The 14,473-nt window shown below is 32.4% G+C and overlaps 1 protein-coding gene across 1 annotated transcript in view; it reads left to right on the plus strand.

Moving 5' to 3' along the window:
• Nucleotides 1-14,473, plus strand: part of LOC111633828 (RNA pseudouridylate synthase domain-containing protein 2-like) — a 79,206-nt gene that overhangs the window by 10,149 nt on the left and 54,584 nt on the right. Inside the window, exons 4-8 of the mRNA XM_023378463.1 lie at nt 1,271-1,386; nt 4,071-4,149; nt 10,379-10,520; nt 10,866-10,970; nt 11,084-11,199. Of these exons, the coding sequence (XP_023234231.1) occupies nt 1,271-1,386; nt 4,071-4,149; nt 10,379-10,520; nt 10,866-10,970; nt 11,084-11,199 (558 nt within the window). The remainder of the gene's footprint in view (nt 1-1,270; nt 1,387-4,070; nt 4,150-10,378; nt 10,521-10,865; nt 10,971-11,083; nt 11,200-14,473) is intronic.

Below are 14,473 nucleotides of genomic sequence, written 5' to 3' on the forward strand. Positions count from 1 at the left end.
ACAAGCTGGTATACAACAATTCTAAATTACCCAGTAAATAACAACTATATATTGACAAATATAGCTTTTAACATCAAAAAGTTTTTTATACAGATTAGGTTAAATAAAAATGGAATAATTATAAATGATAAATATATAGATTACACCCAATCTAAGTGTCCAAACTGTACCAAAAATTTATCTAAAATTTATATTATATGTGAATATTGTAATGAAAAGGATAAACTACAAAGGCTTCAGATTGGGCTGCTGGCTAACTGTACTAGTGAGATGGAAATGTATAAGACTTTTGATAGAGCTAATATTAACACGATTTATATGTTATATAACTATGTTAAACAAATAATTAAATGATAATTGTGACAAATTATTAATATAATTTTATAGATAGTAAATAGAATATATTGATGATGTTAAGAAATTAAAATATGAGATGTTAATATGCGTTTTTTAAAATAAAACGCTCTTGTAACAGGCAAAAGCCTTCTACATCAATAAAGATTATTATTATTACTATTACCATTCAGAGAAATCCTGATCATTGGGGATACAAAAAAAGGTAAAAAATGTTAATAAATACAAAATTAAGACAACATTTTGAATAACATAAACATCAAATCATTAGAAGCATTAATTAACAGAGGTTCAATTCAGTCTATTAAATAAAGAAATTTCAAAAAGTACACATTTCTTAATTAGCATCAATAATAACTTTACTAAAATAGTTTAATAATTGGATTATATTATATTAAACCTCTAGCAAATACTGAAACTCCAGTTTGAAAACAAAAATTTAATGCAAAACAAACATTTTTGATTTCCCTAACAACCATCATATGGTTACAGAAATATTCTGAATAAGAACATAAATTTGGAACAAACTAATCTAAAAAGTTGGTACAATATCTGATTGGCTAAAATTAAAACTGACTTCAAATAATGATGCCATGGTTTCAGAAGTGTGTTGTTATTCTTAAAATTGATTGATGTTCTCTTCCTGTAAGCCTTGTAAATTTCTAATTTTTCCAGATGTCAAAGTTGGTTTAGAATGAAAATCAACTCAGACAGTTCTATAAATGTTTAATCTTGAATTTTCAATAAATATTTAAAAATGAAAACTGTTAATACAGTTATTCCAGTAAATTTTGAAAACATTATTTTAATTAAAATGTTAAATGAAAATGTTTGATTAACATTTTAGAATTTATAAACAATTTTTATATAGCTAGCATTGGTTAATCTATTTGAATCGTTTTGAATTTCAAAAAAGTGGAAACTATATATTTTTATTATTGCAGGCATGAAACTCCTGTATTAGCTGCTTCATTAAAGATTATTTACAAATCAGATGATCTTATTGTTGTTGATAAACCACCATCTATTCCTGTAAGTTAATTACTTTTTAATAAATATTTATTTTGAAGAAGTATGCATGTATATATGCATTTTCATAAACTGCAGATATTTTTATGTAATTTGTAAAGTATTGTCTTTAGAAATTGAAGTTTTAGTAATGCATAAAAAGCTTTCTAATTATATGTTGAGTAAAAGTTTTTGCTTGCTACATATATTTGTTTACAATTTTTACATTTATGTTGTAAGAACAAAACAAAAATAAATATATTTAAATGAATAAAAGATTGTTCTTCACAATTAATGTATTCAAAAAAGTAATTCACCTTGAAAGATTAAACAAATTGTTCTCTTTTTACGTAATTAACTCTATTCTTTTTTCCCTGTTCCAATACCTAATAGAATCAGTGTAACTCTATTCTTTTTTCCCTGTTCCAATACCTAATAGAATCAGTGTAATTTTCTGACAATTATGTAACAATATTATTTCATATATTTATTAAAATTAGATGAATTTAAAAAGGAATGTATATATAAGCTTCTAGAAGCTTGATTTCTAAGCTATGAGAAAAAGTAAAGTTATTTAACTGTAATGAAATGTTAAATAACAACATTCCAGAACACAGTTCAAATCTAGAAGTTATTACCCCAGTTTACAGTATTTGTAATTATTAATTACAAATACTGTAAACAGGTTATTTTGTGACTGCAGTGGAAACTTTGTGACATTACATTAGAATGACTTATTTTGAATAGAGAGGTTGTGGCCAATGTTTTCAATGCAAAAACATGTATGTTGGACGTTCAGCACCGCTTTCCTAAAGGTCTAGAAGTTTGGCAATGGTGTTTGGGACGTCGAGCATGATTCCACTGACTATCCAAACACCATTGTCAAACTTCTAGGCTTATAGGAAAGCGGCGCTGAACGTCCAGCGTAAACGTTTTCGCGTTGAAAACGTCAGCCGCAACCTCTGTAATATGGCACATTTTTATTCATTTCAAAATCTGAGCATTGTATTCGAAAACATTTTGTCATAATCATTTTATAAGTTTATTTATGAAAAAAACAGGAATTAACTTTAGTAAGTACATTTTTAGTTTTTACCATATATATTTGATTTTTTTTCCTAAAAAATAGTGCATAATTCTGAGGAAAAAATTTTGCTTTCAAACCTTTATGAAGTTAGTTCATATAACTATACAGATTTAACTACTTATCTTTAAGCCAAATTCTACAAATTAAAATCAGACTAAAATTTAATCTATACTAATATTATAAAGAGGTAATGTTTGTATGTAAGTTTGTTTGCAGCAGGTAATCTCTGAAACTACTCATCTGATTTCAAAAATTTTTTCACCAATATTTAGAATGGAACTTCAGGGTGGACATAGGCTATATATTATTCCATTAAACATTCATATAAATTAAAAGATATAATCTAGGTTAAGGCTTTTATGTCCAACAGATGGCGCTACGAGTACGACGCCCTAAGTTTGCTTTTCTGTGAGGCATTACGCTTTTCTGTGAAAATGAACTAAAGCAGATCATCTTCTATCTATCTATATAAATAAAAATGTAATGTTCGTTTGTTCCTACCGATTCCTTTGAAATTTTGACACAACGCTGCATTCGAATACGCACGTGTTTTTATATAATATACGTGTCGAAATTCCCCCCACTGAAGGGAGATGGTTAGGATTAAGGCTTACCGTAAAGAACTCTGCTTCTATTTATACTATTTTAGATGCGGTTTTTTGCGTTTTTGATTGCGTTTTAATAGGGTACGTCAACAGAATGTACACTAAGAAGGGATTTTTCGATATTCCCCCCGGGGGGGAAGGGACAGGATTAAGGCTTACTGTGAAGAACTTCACTTCTATTATACTATTTTAGATGCGGTTTTTTGCGTTTTTGATTGCGTTTTAATAGAGTACGTCAACAGAATGTACACTAAGAAGGGATTTTTCGATATTCCCCCCGCGGGGAAGAGAGACAGGATTAAGGCTTACTGTGAAAAACTTGGCTTCTATTATACTATTTTAGATGCGGGTTTTTGCGTTTTTGATTGCATTTTAATAGGATACGTCAACAGAATGTACACTAAGAAGAGATTTTTCGATATTCCCCCCGCGGGGGAGAGAGACAGGATTAAGGCTTACTCTGAAAAACTTGGTTTCTATTATACTATTTTAAATGCGGGTTTTTGCGTTTTTGATTGCATTTTAATAGGGTACGTCAACAGAATGTACACTAACAAGAAATTTTTTGAAAAATTCCCCCCCACACACGGGGGAAGTGTTATAAATTTATAATAGATACATTTTGAGCCACAACAACGCATGGCGGGGTCTGCTAGTTAATTACAAATTAATTAAATTTTACTCTGCATATAATCTACTTTTCAGATAAGTTTGACTACTAAAATTGGATTTTGATTTATTATATGTTTGTGCCAAACATATTTGGTAACTATAGAAGCTTAATTAAATATTTTATTGAATATTATGTTTTGTTAAATGTAGACAATCAATTAAATTTAAAATCAAATTTATAAGAATGAAATTGAAAACTATATGTTTTACCATAAATTTAATTAAAAGAATTGTAATTTTAAATTCATAATGCAGTAACTTTAAATAGTAATTTAGATAAATATTTTTATAGAAATTTATTGTATTGATAAATATTAATTTTCAAATTTTTTTATTAAAAATAGGTACATCCATGTGGAAATTACAGACATAATTCTGTAACATTTATTCTTGGTAAAGAACATAATCTTCAGAATCTCCATAGTAAGTTTTTGCTCATTCTTGTTTGTTAAATCAGAATAAATACAAAATTATATTATTGATAAAATGTCTTATACAGTAGAATCTAGTTTTGCAGTCAGTCACTTAAGAGATTGTCTCTGTATAACAGACAGTTTTTGAAAGTACCAATGTTTCTTCCATTGACTTCAATGAAAATATTTGGCAGTTAAATGGTCAACTGCTTGACACATCCATTGGTCAGTGACTTGCACATTTCTTAAATTATATGATAATTTATTGATCAGTTAATATAAAGAGAAAATTTAAAATATTGAAAAACTGGATAATTTAGCATAACCACAGAAACAAAAGTGATTACAACCAGTTCTTATTTCTAATTATAAGAAGCTACCATAAATTAAAATTTAATGGTTAATTTTTACTGTTAAATTTTAATTTATGCTGGACATTTTTTTTTTTATTATTAATTTAAAATGAAATATAATTAAGTAATAAATCTATTTTATTTTAAAAATATTAATATGAATAAACTCTGAATATCAGTTCCAACATAAAATACAATAATATTAATAATACAGTGCAGGATAATAAGCCTGTTAAGAAACCAACAACAACAATAATCATAACTGAAAAAATATGAAATATACATAAAAGTTGCAGTGAATAGTTGACGAAAACTAAAATTCTAAAAAAAAATTTTTATATAAGAAATTAAATAATTAAAGTACCTGAAAAATTAAATGAATTGTTAATTACAATACTCTCAAAAGTGCTCAATCAAAAGCGCTGTTAACTCTCAATCACTGAAATGGCTACTAATACATTATATCCACACATCCTGATGGTTATAAATCTGGGGAGAAAAAAGAATATCTTAAATAGAGCAATTTCCATTAACTATTTAACTTAGTAATAAAATTATAAATACAGTTATATTTATTATAATCACATAACACTTGCTGAAGATTGAACCAACAAATAATCTATCCCAAAAACTGTTTTTCTATATTTAAATAGGTCACTGATCCCCATTTATTAAAAATATTCAAATACCACTTGTTATATTTGTAATTAGAAGTTCTATCTTTAGCAAATAATTATTTAAATGTATTCACTCTCATTAGAATATGAGAAACATCTGTTTCATATAACATAATCAGATGATCTCAATAGCCAAATTTTTGCAACAATGACACAATTTGATCTCCCCATATTACTCTTTGAGAAACCAAATATAATTTAGCAGAATCAGTAAGTTTATTAACTGACTTAAGTAACCATCTTATATTATTTAGTAACCACCTTATTATTTATTATATTAAAATAAAGATGCACCCTTTGGAACTCCAAGTATATAATGTACAATGGAATCTATCTTTTTAAAGAATACAGATGCTTAATAAAATTTATTTGTAAATTATCATCTTTCTTTCTCCAATCAAAGCCTCAAATCTTGGAATCATATAACACTACTGACTGTATAATGATTCAAATAATTTTAATTTATCTTCCAGCATAACAGTCTACCAGACACATATGCCTTAATTATCTTATCTATGCCAATATTAATTTTACTATGAATATACTTTAAATGCTTTAAGAAATGTCCATTGGACTGAAAAAATACATCTAAATACTTGTACTCATCAATAACTTCTATTCTACAATTCTGTATAAACCAATTATCATTTTTAAGATGTTTTCCTCCATTTTGGAATATCATTATTTTAGATTTATCAACATTAATGGAGAGTTGTAATGCCTGTATTGCATTTCCCAAAAATCAATCTTTCTCTGCAGACCTATAGGAGACATAACAACCAAATTGTCTTCATATATCAAAATTGTACAAAATTAAAGTTTAATCTTCTTCTTCTTCTTCAGCTTTTCCCACACTATGTAGGGTCGCTGTTTCTGATGAGTCATCTCCACTGCTCCCTGTCCTGGGCTGCCTCCACATTCAGATGCTTTTCTCTCAGGTCCTCCTCCACAAGATCCATCCACCTTTTCCGCGGCCGTCCCCGCCGCCTCCTCCCCCTCACTCTCATCTGCATAACCCTTCTTCCCACATACCCTTCTTCCCTCCGTACCACATGACCAAACCACTTCAACCTCGCTTCCTGTATCTTTGCTTCTATGTTCACAACTTTCACTGTCCCCCTCACACATTCATTTCGAATGTGATCCCGTCTCGTAACCCCACACATCCAACGGAGCATCCTCATCTCCGCCACCTCCATCCTTTTGACATGGGTTTTCCTTAAGCTCACAGTCTCAATAGCGTACAGCATAGCTGGTCTCACCACCATCCGATAAACTTTCCCTTTCAACCTAAGTGGCACCCTCTTATCACACAACACTCCTGACATATCCCTCCAATTCCGCCAACCAGCCTGAATCCTGCCTGTCACCTCCTTATCCACACTTCCATCCTCAGCCATAGTTGACCCCAGGTACTTAAAGGTATTGACTCTTCGGAATACGTCACCCCTCAACTCCAGATCACTCTCCCGGGCACCATCCTCCTCCCCACTACACATATACTCTGTTTTACTCCTGCTCACCCTCATGCCCCTCCCTTCCAACACACCCAACCACCTTTCCAATTTAACCCTCAGCTCCTCTTTTGTTTCGGCGCACAGAACGATATCATCTGCATACAACATGGTCCAAGGTGCCTCTTCTCTGACCTCGTCCGTGATCACCTCCATCAGTATGTTAAACAAAAAGGGGCTCAGTGCTGACCCTTGATGTAAACCAACTCTCACCCTGAAGCACCGGGACACTCCTACACAGCTCCTAACCTTTGTGGCCACATCCCTATACAGTTCATGGATCAATCTAACATACTTTTCAGGAACCATCTTTTCCCTTAGACACCTCCAGAGTTCTTGTCTAGGCACCGTGTCATAAGCTTTCTCCAGGTCAATGAATGCCATATGCAGCTGTTGTTGCTTCTCCCAGTATTTTTCCAACATTTGCCGAAGGGCAAAAATGGCATCGACTGTTGATCGTCCTGGCATGAATCCAAACTGCTCTCCTGAAATGGTCACCTCTTCTCTCAACCTTCCTTCCAAAACCCTTTCCAAAATCTTCATCGTGTGAGACATCAACTTTATTCCTCTGTAATTTTTACAATCTTGAACATCCCCTTTTCCTTTGTAGATAGGTACAAGTATACTTTCTCTCCATTCGTTAGGTATTTCTTCCTGCTCAAAGACTTTTTTGAATAGGTCCCATAACAGATCAATACCCTTCTTCCCCAATGACTTCCACACCTCTACAGGGATTCCATCCGGGCCCTCCGCTTTACCGTTCTTCATCCTCTTTAGGGCCCTTTCCACTTCTTCTCTAGTGACCATCTGTACCATGCCCATGTTTCGGCTTCCCTCCTCTCTGTTCATTCTTTCATTCTCTGTATTCAAAAGTCCTTCAAAGTATGCCCTCCATCCTTCTCTTATATCGTTCTCCCCTCGTAGGACCATCCCCGTCGTATCCTTGATCTGCCTTACATGCGAAATATCCTTTGTTGCCCTATTCCTGAGTTTGGCTAAACGATATATTTTCTTCTGTCCTTCCCTTGTATACAACTCCTCGTATAAATTCGCATATGCTCCTGCCTTTGCCTGTGCCACTACTCTCTTAGCTTCACGCTTTGCTGCTTTATACACTAATCTATCTTCCTCTGTACGTGACCTGTCCCACTTCCGTTTTGTCTCCTTTTTTGCCTTTACAGCTTGTTGCACATTTTTATTCCACCACCAACCTTCCTTTTGCACCCTAATCTTTCCAGATGTTACACCAAGCACCTCCTCTGCACAGTTCCTGATAGCATTGGCATTATATGACCACCAGTCCTGCACCCCTTCCCAATCTTGTGAGATTTGTAGCAACACCCTCTCTACATAATCCGCCCTCACCCTCTCCTCCCTCAAACGAAACCACTTAATTTTCTTCATCTGTGTATTTCCAGTTTCTCTATGCGTTCTCGACTTCATGTCTATGCACATCAACCAATGTTGCGCCGATACCTGATCTGTTGGTATAACCTTACAATTTATCACCTTTGCAAGGTGCTCTCGTCTAGTGAGGATATAGTCAATCTCTGAACTATTAGGCCCACTGGTAAAAGTTACCAGATGACTTTCCTTCTTGGTGAAAAACGAATTCACAATCACCAGGTCAAAAGCCACAGCAAAACCCATAATTCTCGCCCCTTCTTGATTTAGTTCCCCAACCCCATGGCCTCCATGAACCCTTTCATAGCCCACGTTCCGACCCCCTATGTGCCCATTGAGATCGCCTCCCACAATCACTCTCTCATCTCCTTCCAGTGTCCTCATTTCTTCATCCAATTCATTCCAAAAACAATCTTTCTCCACTGTTGCACACCCTACCTGGGGTGCGTACACACTAAACACCACAAGTAGATCATCTCCAAAACTCAGCCTCATTCGCATCATCCTATCACCTCTTCTGTACACCTCTAGTACCTTGCTCTTCCACTTCCCAGCCACCACTATTCCAACCCCATTTCTTCCATTCTTGTTTGCACTGCTATAAAATAATTTACATCCTTCTCCAAGTTCCTTCGCCTTGTCTCCCCTCCACCTCGTTTCCTGACGCACAGGACATCAATCCTCCTCCTCCTCATCATATCCACCACCTCCATTTCTCTTCCCGTCATACTTCCCACATTCAGTGTTCCCACTCTCAACTAGAGATGCCACGAATATTCGGCTACTATTCGGTATTCGGCCTATTCGGCTACTTTTTTTAATATTCGGTATTCGGCCGAATAGTATGCAACATTCGGCCGAATACCGAATACCAAATCATGAAAAAAAAACGCACATATTACTCAAAAATGTATTTATTTTAATCATAAATTANCAGCTTTAGGGCGATCTAGCTGCGCGTCGCTTACAGGGTACGCCCTATCTCTCTTTCTATCACAGCTTCTGAGACTCATCATGTAGTTTTGGCACGATGGTTTTACGGCCGGATGCCCTTCCTGACACCAACCCTCCTCCTTTACCCGGCCTTGGGACCGGCAACAGCCATTTTCAGGGCTGAAGGCGGAGTTACAAAATTAAAGTTTAATACAGAACTATATAAGTTATGTTGTTGTTTCAACTATTATATAATTAAGAACATACCATATTTCTACACATATAAGATCATGCTCTTATATTAATAGATGGGGAAAAATCCACACTATGTTGTGCAAAGTACTTAAACAAAATCACTATTTTTAAAATAACTTTTATAGTATTGGAAGCATCTTCTTATTTTTAAGAATTGTTAGTACAGAGATATCACGGAATGGTTATTGTATCTATACATTTATTTATGTTGTTATAGAAGAGCAGTCTTATAATCTGAAACAAGCCAGCACACAAAGCTGGCATTACATGTTATTTGTCAAGTGACAAATGTTTGCCTGATGATGTACTATTTGCCAAACTTTTTGTTAAATAAGCTCACATGTACAGTACACATATGCCTATTTATTGAATGTCTGGATTGTGATTCTGTACACAGCCAGGATGAATATTTGTCTATTTTGATGTGGGTAAAAAGACTGACTTTGAGTGGGAAACTGCAAACATTTAGGTATTCATTTGACTAATCCCAAACATTACCACAAACTACTCAGCCATACTACTATGTTTGTCAAATGGCAAACATTCATCATTTGGGATTTAGTAAATACTGTATGTGTAGCACTATCTTCAGGGCATACTCTTATAAGCAAAACAAAATGTATGTTTCAAAAATGCAAAATCCAGGCAATTTTCACTTATAAGAACATGCTCTTATTTACACAGAAATATAATGTAAGTTCCTGAAGTAAGGTTAAAATAGAAAGTGTTCTGTTTGAAATTTTTAGATATTATTTTTCCTATAGAAAATTCCTCATTTATGTTGACAAATTTATTAATTATGAAAAACGTATTGTGTAAATTAATATAATAAAACTTATAATAGTAAATATTGAATTCTGTTATTTCAAAACACTTAAATAAATCTAATTATCTTAAATTTTAGAAAAAGTTAAGCAAAATGTGACAGTTTAAATAAATAATGAAATTTTTGTAAAGTTTAAAAAAGAAAAATTAATTGCTCTCATAATTAAAAAGGTTACCTTTATTTAGAGGCCATTTTTGTGTGTCCCAAAGGTAGTCTTTTAAAGCAGTTTCCACTGTATATTCTGATATTATTTAATATAATGCATTTTGTTTTATAGCAATTCATAGAATAGATCGTTTAACTTCTGGATTGCTGATGTTTGGATTAAATCCAGAAATAGCTAAAAAATTTATGAATCAAATAAAAGAGAGGCAAGTGAAGAAAGAATATCTTTGTCGAGTAGAAGGAAATTTTTCAGAGTAAGTAAAAATTATTTGATAAATAATTTAATCTATTAAATGGTATGGTAATTCTTTTGGAAATTTTTCAAATTAAATCATTTAAAATGTTACAGAATGCAGCTTGTACTTAAAAGTAACAGTTTAAAGTTATATTATTAGTAATAATTAATAAAACCTTTTCTTCTGCACTCTAGTGTAAAAACTGGTTTATTATAGGTTGTCCCATCTCATAGTCCTTAGTCCATATGTGGTCTGATTGTGTTAGCTAATTGGCCCATGTTATTGTTGTTTCATAATTGCTATGTATATATTAGCCTTCTTTCTTAAGTGATTTTTAATAATTTACTATTGTGTATTCAATAGCAGTAGCATAAAATGGATGCATACGAGGTCTGTTCAAAAAATACACGGACTGTTTGAATTGCGCAGCTGCAGTTGGTTTCAAGGGAATCAGCTTGGTGTTGCTAGGTTTGTACAGATCACCTGGTGATAAAGCCATTTCCTGATTACAGATATCTTTATTTGTTGATTAGCTATGTGGTTTTTAGTGATGTGCAATTTTTTTGTTTGTCGAATTTCAGAATGAATGACCTAATGGAGCAACGACTTGCTGTGAAATTTTGTGTTAAACTTGGAAAATCTGCAACTGAAACATTTGCTATGCTCAACACGGCTTATGGTGCTGTTGCTATGAGGCGTATGGCATGTTTTAAGTGATTCCGCAGACCCAAAAAAGCTCACCAAGTTCAATCCAATGTCAAGGTGATGCTGACAGTTTTCTTTGATGCTAAGGGTTTTGTTCACCACGAGTACCTCCCCAAGGCTCCACAGTGAACCAGACTTACTATTGAAGTTCTGAAATGTCTGAGGGATGCAATCCGTCACAAAAGGCCAGAAATGTGGAGGAGTGGTGACTGGTTTCTCCATCACGACAATGCTCCAGCCCATCCAGCCCTAAGAACTTGTGAGTTTTTGGCCAAACACTCGATCACTATTTCTTCTCCACTCCCCTACTCACCTGACGCAAGGTCAGGTGAGTAGGGGAGTAGAGAAGAAATAGAAATCCCCAAACTGAAAAGACCCTTGAAAGGAAGAAGATTTGAGACGATTCCCAAGATTAAGGCAAATGCAATGAAGGCACTGAAGGGCATTACAAAAGAAGCATACCAGGACTGTTTCAGCAAGTGGAAACACTGTTGGGATAAGTGTGTGCATTGGGAAGGAGAGTACTTTGAAGGGGACCCAAACATGTAACTTCTACATAAAGTACATTTTGTTTTATGACATCAGTTTGCATATTTTTTGAACAGACCTCGTATGTTCCTAAACTCAATACTTTTTAGTGTTGAGTTTAGTGTTTTTATTAATAGCAGAAATTAATGGCCTACATTTCACAACATGAATATAAAAATCATTCTCATTTAGATTTATTATCGTTATTTTCTTTTTCCTAAATGCTAGTATAGTATATGTTCATTGGTATTTTTTTTTTTAGATTATTTCTAGAAAGTTTATAATATTTTTAAATCTGTTCATCAGTTATTTATCATCATCATCATCATGTTCTGTGAAGATTTTTTAATTCCATACTTAGTTAACTTTTTTTTGTATACTTTTATTCCATTTTTATAAGAATTTCAAAAGTTAAAAACTGCAGGTGCTCCCCTATTTATGAACATTCAACTTATGAATTTTTAGACTTACAATTTGACCATATGTCTAAAGTTTGAATTTCATGCAGATTCTGAAGTTATGTTGCTACTTGTGGAGTGGTATTGAAGTCAGTCTTTGACCAGTAATAAATAAAGTTTTAAAATAATGTGTGCTTATTTCTATTGTGTATTGTCATTTTTCATTTTTGTGCAAATTCTGAGATTTCATTGCTGCTTGTGAAATGGTGTTGAAGTTGATAACATTGGAGAAATGGCATTTTTTCACTGTTGTTTGCAATTTTTATAAACTTTTATGATTAGCACTTCAAAAATGTATCCAAAATATAATAGTCAATCTATCAGTGAAGATAAATGCAAGAAGTATCATTTTTTTTTTCATGGAAACTAAACTGAACATTATAAAACTAAATGCATTAGGTGGAAAACAACCACATTTGAAACACCTCTTTAATAAGAATTAACAAGCAGGTAAATGAGGGTAATGTATTCTATTAAGTATATTAAAGGATCAAACACTAACAATAAGTGATTATTCTGTGTATAAATGTACCGTCTTTGTTAGTTTTTTAATTATGAACATTTCAACTTACAACAAAACCTCAGGAACCTAACCTGTTTGTAAGTAGGGGAGCGCTGGAAACTAACCTTTAATCATTTTTTTGTTATTGTCCAAGTACTTTCAACTTTGTTGGGCTAATCTTTTTTCACCACAATCCTTAACTTTTTTATGGTTTAGAATTTTTTAAAAAAGTGAAATGATAGAACAGAAAATAACTTGAAAATGTATACATTAAATTCCTTGAGGGCATATTCATAAAAGAAGGGTTGCAACAAAATAAAGAAAGCCCCTGAAGATGAGTCTAATATGCATGAAAGTGTTTGAGCAATAAAGAGAATAAATGATTCACAGGTTAGCCTCCAAAAAATATTAGTTTAAGTATTGGCACATTTTATTTAATTTGGGAATGACTATAATTTAACAGTTTTGTTATGAAAATTATACACATTCTGAAGACATTTTCATTTTTCATATTTACTTTCTTCATTGGCAGTTTTCTTTATAACTTTTAATCTTTCATGCTTAGTTAATTTGTTTTTTTTAAATATATTTATAAAATTAAAACTTTTCTAAGCATTTTATTACAGATATATCCTGTATTTTTTCTTATTGAATCATCATTTTTTTTTTTGATTAATTTAAAATAAATGTGTGAAAATCAAATAGAATTTACTTCATCTGAAGTACATTTTAATTCTTCACTCTATTGTCTTGATAACTTGGCATCATAATTGTCTTAATCTAGATAACTTGACACAAAGAAAAAATAAATGTTTAGTTTATGATGACAAAATTTTTTTAAAACTTAAATGCACCATATCAGGATGAATTTATAAAAAGGGAGCGACTCACAATAACCAATTGGTTAATTGGTTATTGTAAATTGCTCCCTTTTAAAAAATTTTTTCTATTAAGAACTAAGCATTCATTTTCTCTTTGTATCAGGTTAATAATTGCCAAAAACTAAAAATAAGATGATGATAATTAAAAAGTTTACAAAATAGATTTCAGTTACTTGCATTTTCTGATAAAAATTTTTAAAAATAATTACATATGAAAAAATCACTATTAGGTTAATTATTACTTGTATCAAATACATCAGCAGAAGCAAATATGTAGCATTTCACTTAATGATCTAGATTGCAATGGTATACATGAAGTGATATATAGGAAGAATTTACTTAATATATAATGTTTTTATTATACAGTTGACCTCCTATAACGCGGTAGATACGTTCCACTTTATAAGAATTTCGCGTTGTAGGAATCTTTAAATATATGAGCCAATCACAGCCCGGCACGTGTGCAGTTTACGGACTACGGCTGTTTGAAAGGTTTTCTTCCATAAAATTAATTGATTCTAGACTAATTTGACTCAACATTTCCAAAACACACACAATTTTTTGGGAATAATCTGTATAAACTATGCTATAAACAAAAATTGTAGGATTACTTACCGAATGTGCACCATTTGATATCGCCATTGCTCAAGCTTGTTTCCGTCACGGAGCAGCGCACCAAACAGCGGGCGAGTTTTCTGATAAGTTATTTTTCTGCGAAAAATTTGTTGAACTTTGGAGTCATCATTAATAGAAATAATTTTTATGGCTGTTGAATAAGAAATGTTTTTTTCACAAGAAATGTATAAAATTACAGTACTGTATTAGACTTACAGTACCTAATTTATATACTGTACAGACGATAGTAAACTCAACTTACCCGCCTAAACTCTCCATAGC

This window comes from Centruroides sculpturatus, unplaced genomic scaffold, assembly GCF_000671375.1.
Source record: "Centruroides sculpturatus isolate CEXI.00-Female unplaced genomic scaffold, Cexi_2.0 scaffold742, whole genome shotgun sequence".
In the NCBI taxonomy this organism is placed as follows: Eukaryota; Metazoa; Arthropoda; class Arachnida; order Scorpiones; family Buthidae; genus Centruroides; species Centruroides sculpturatus.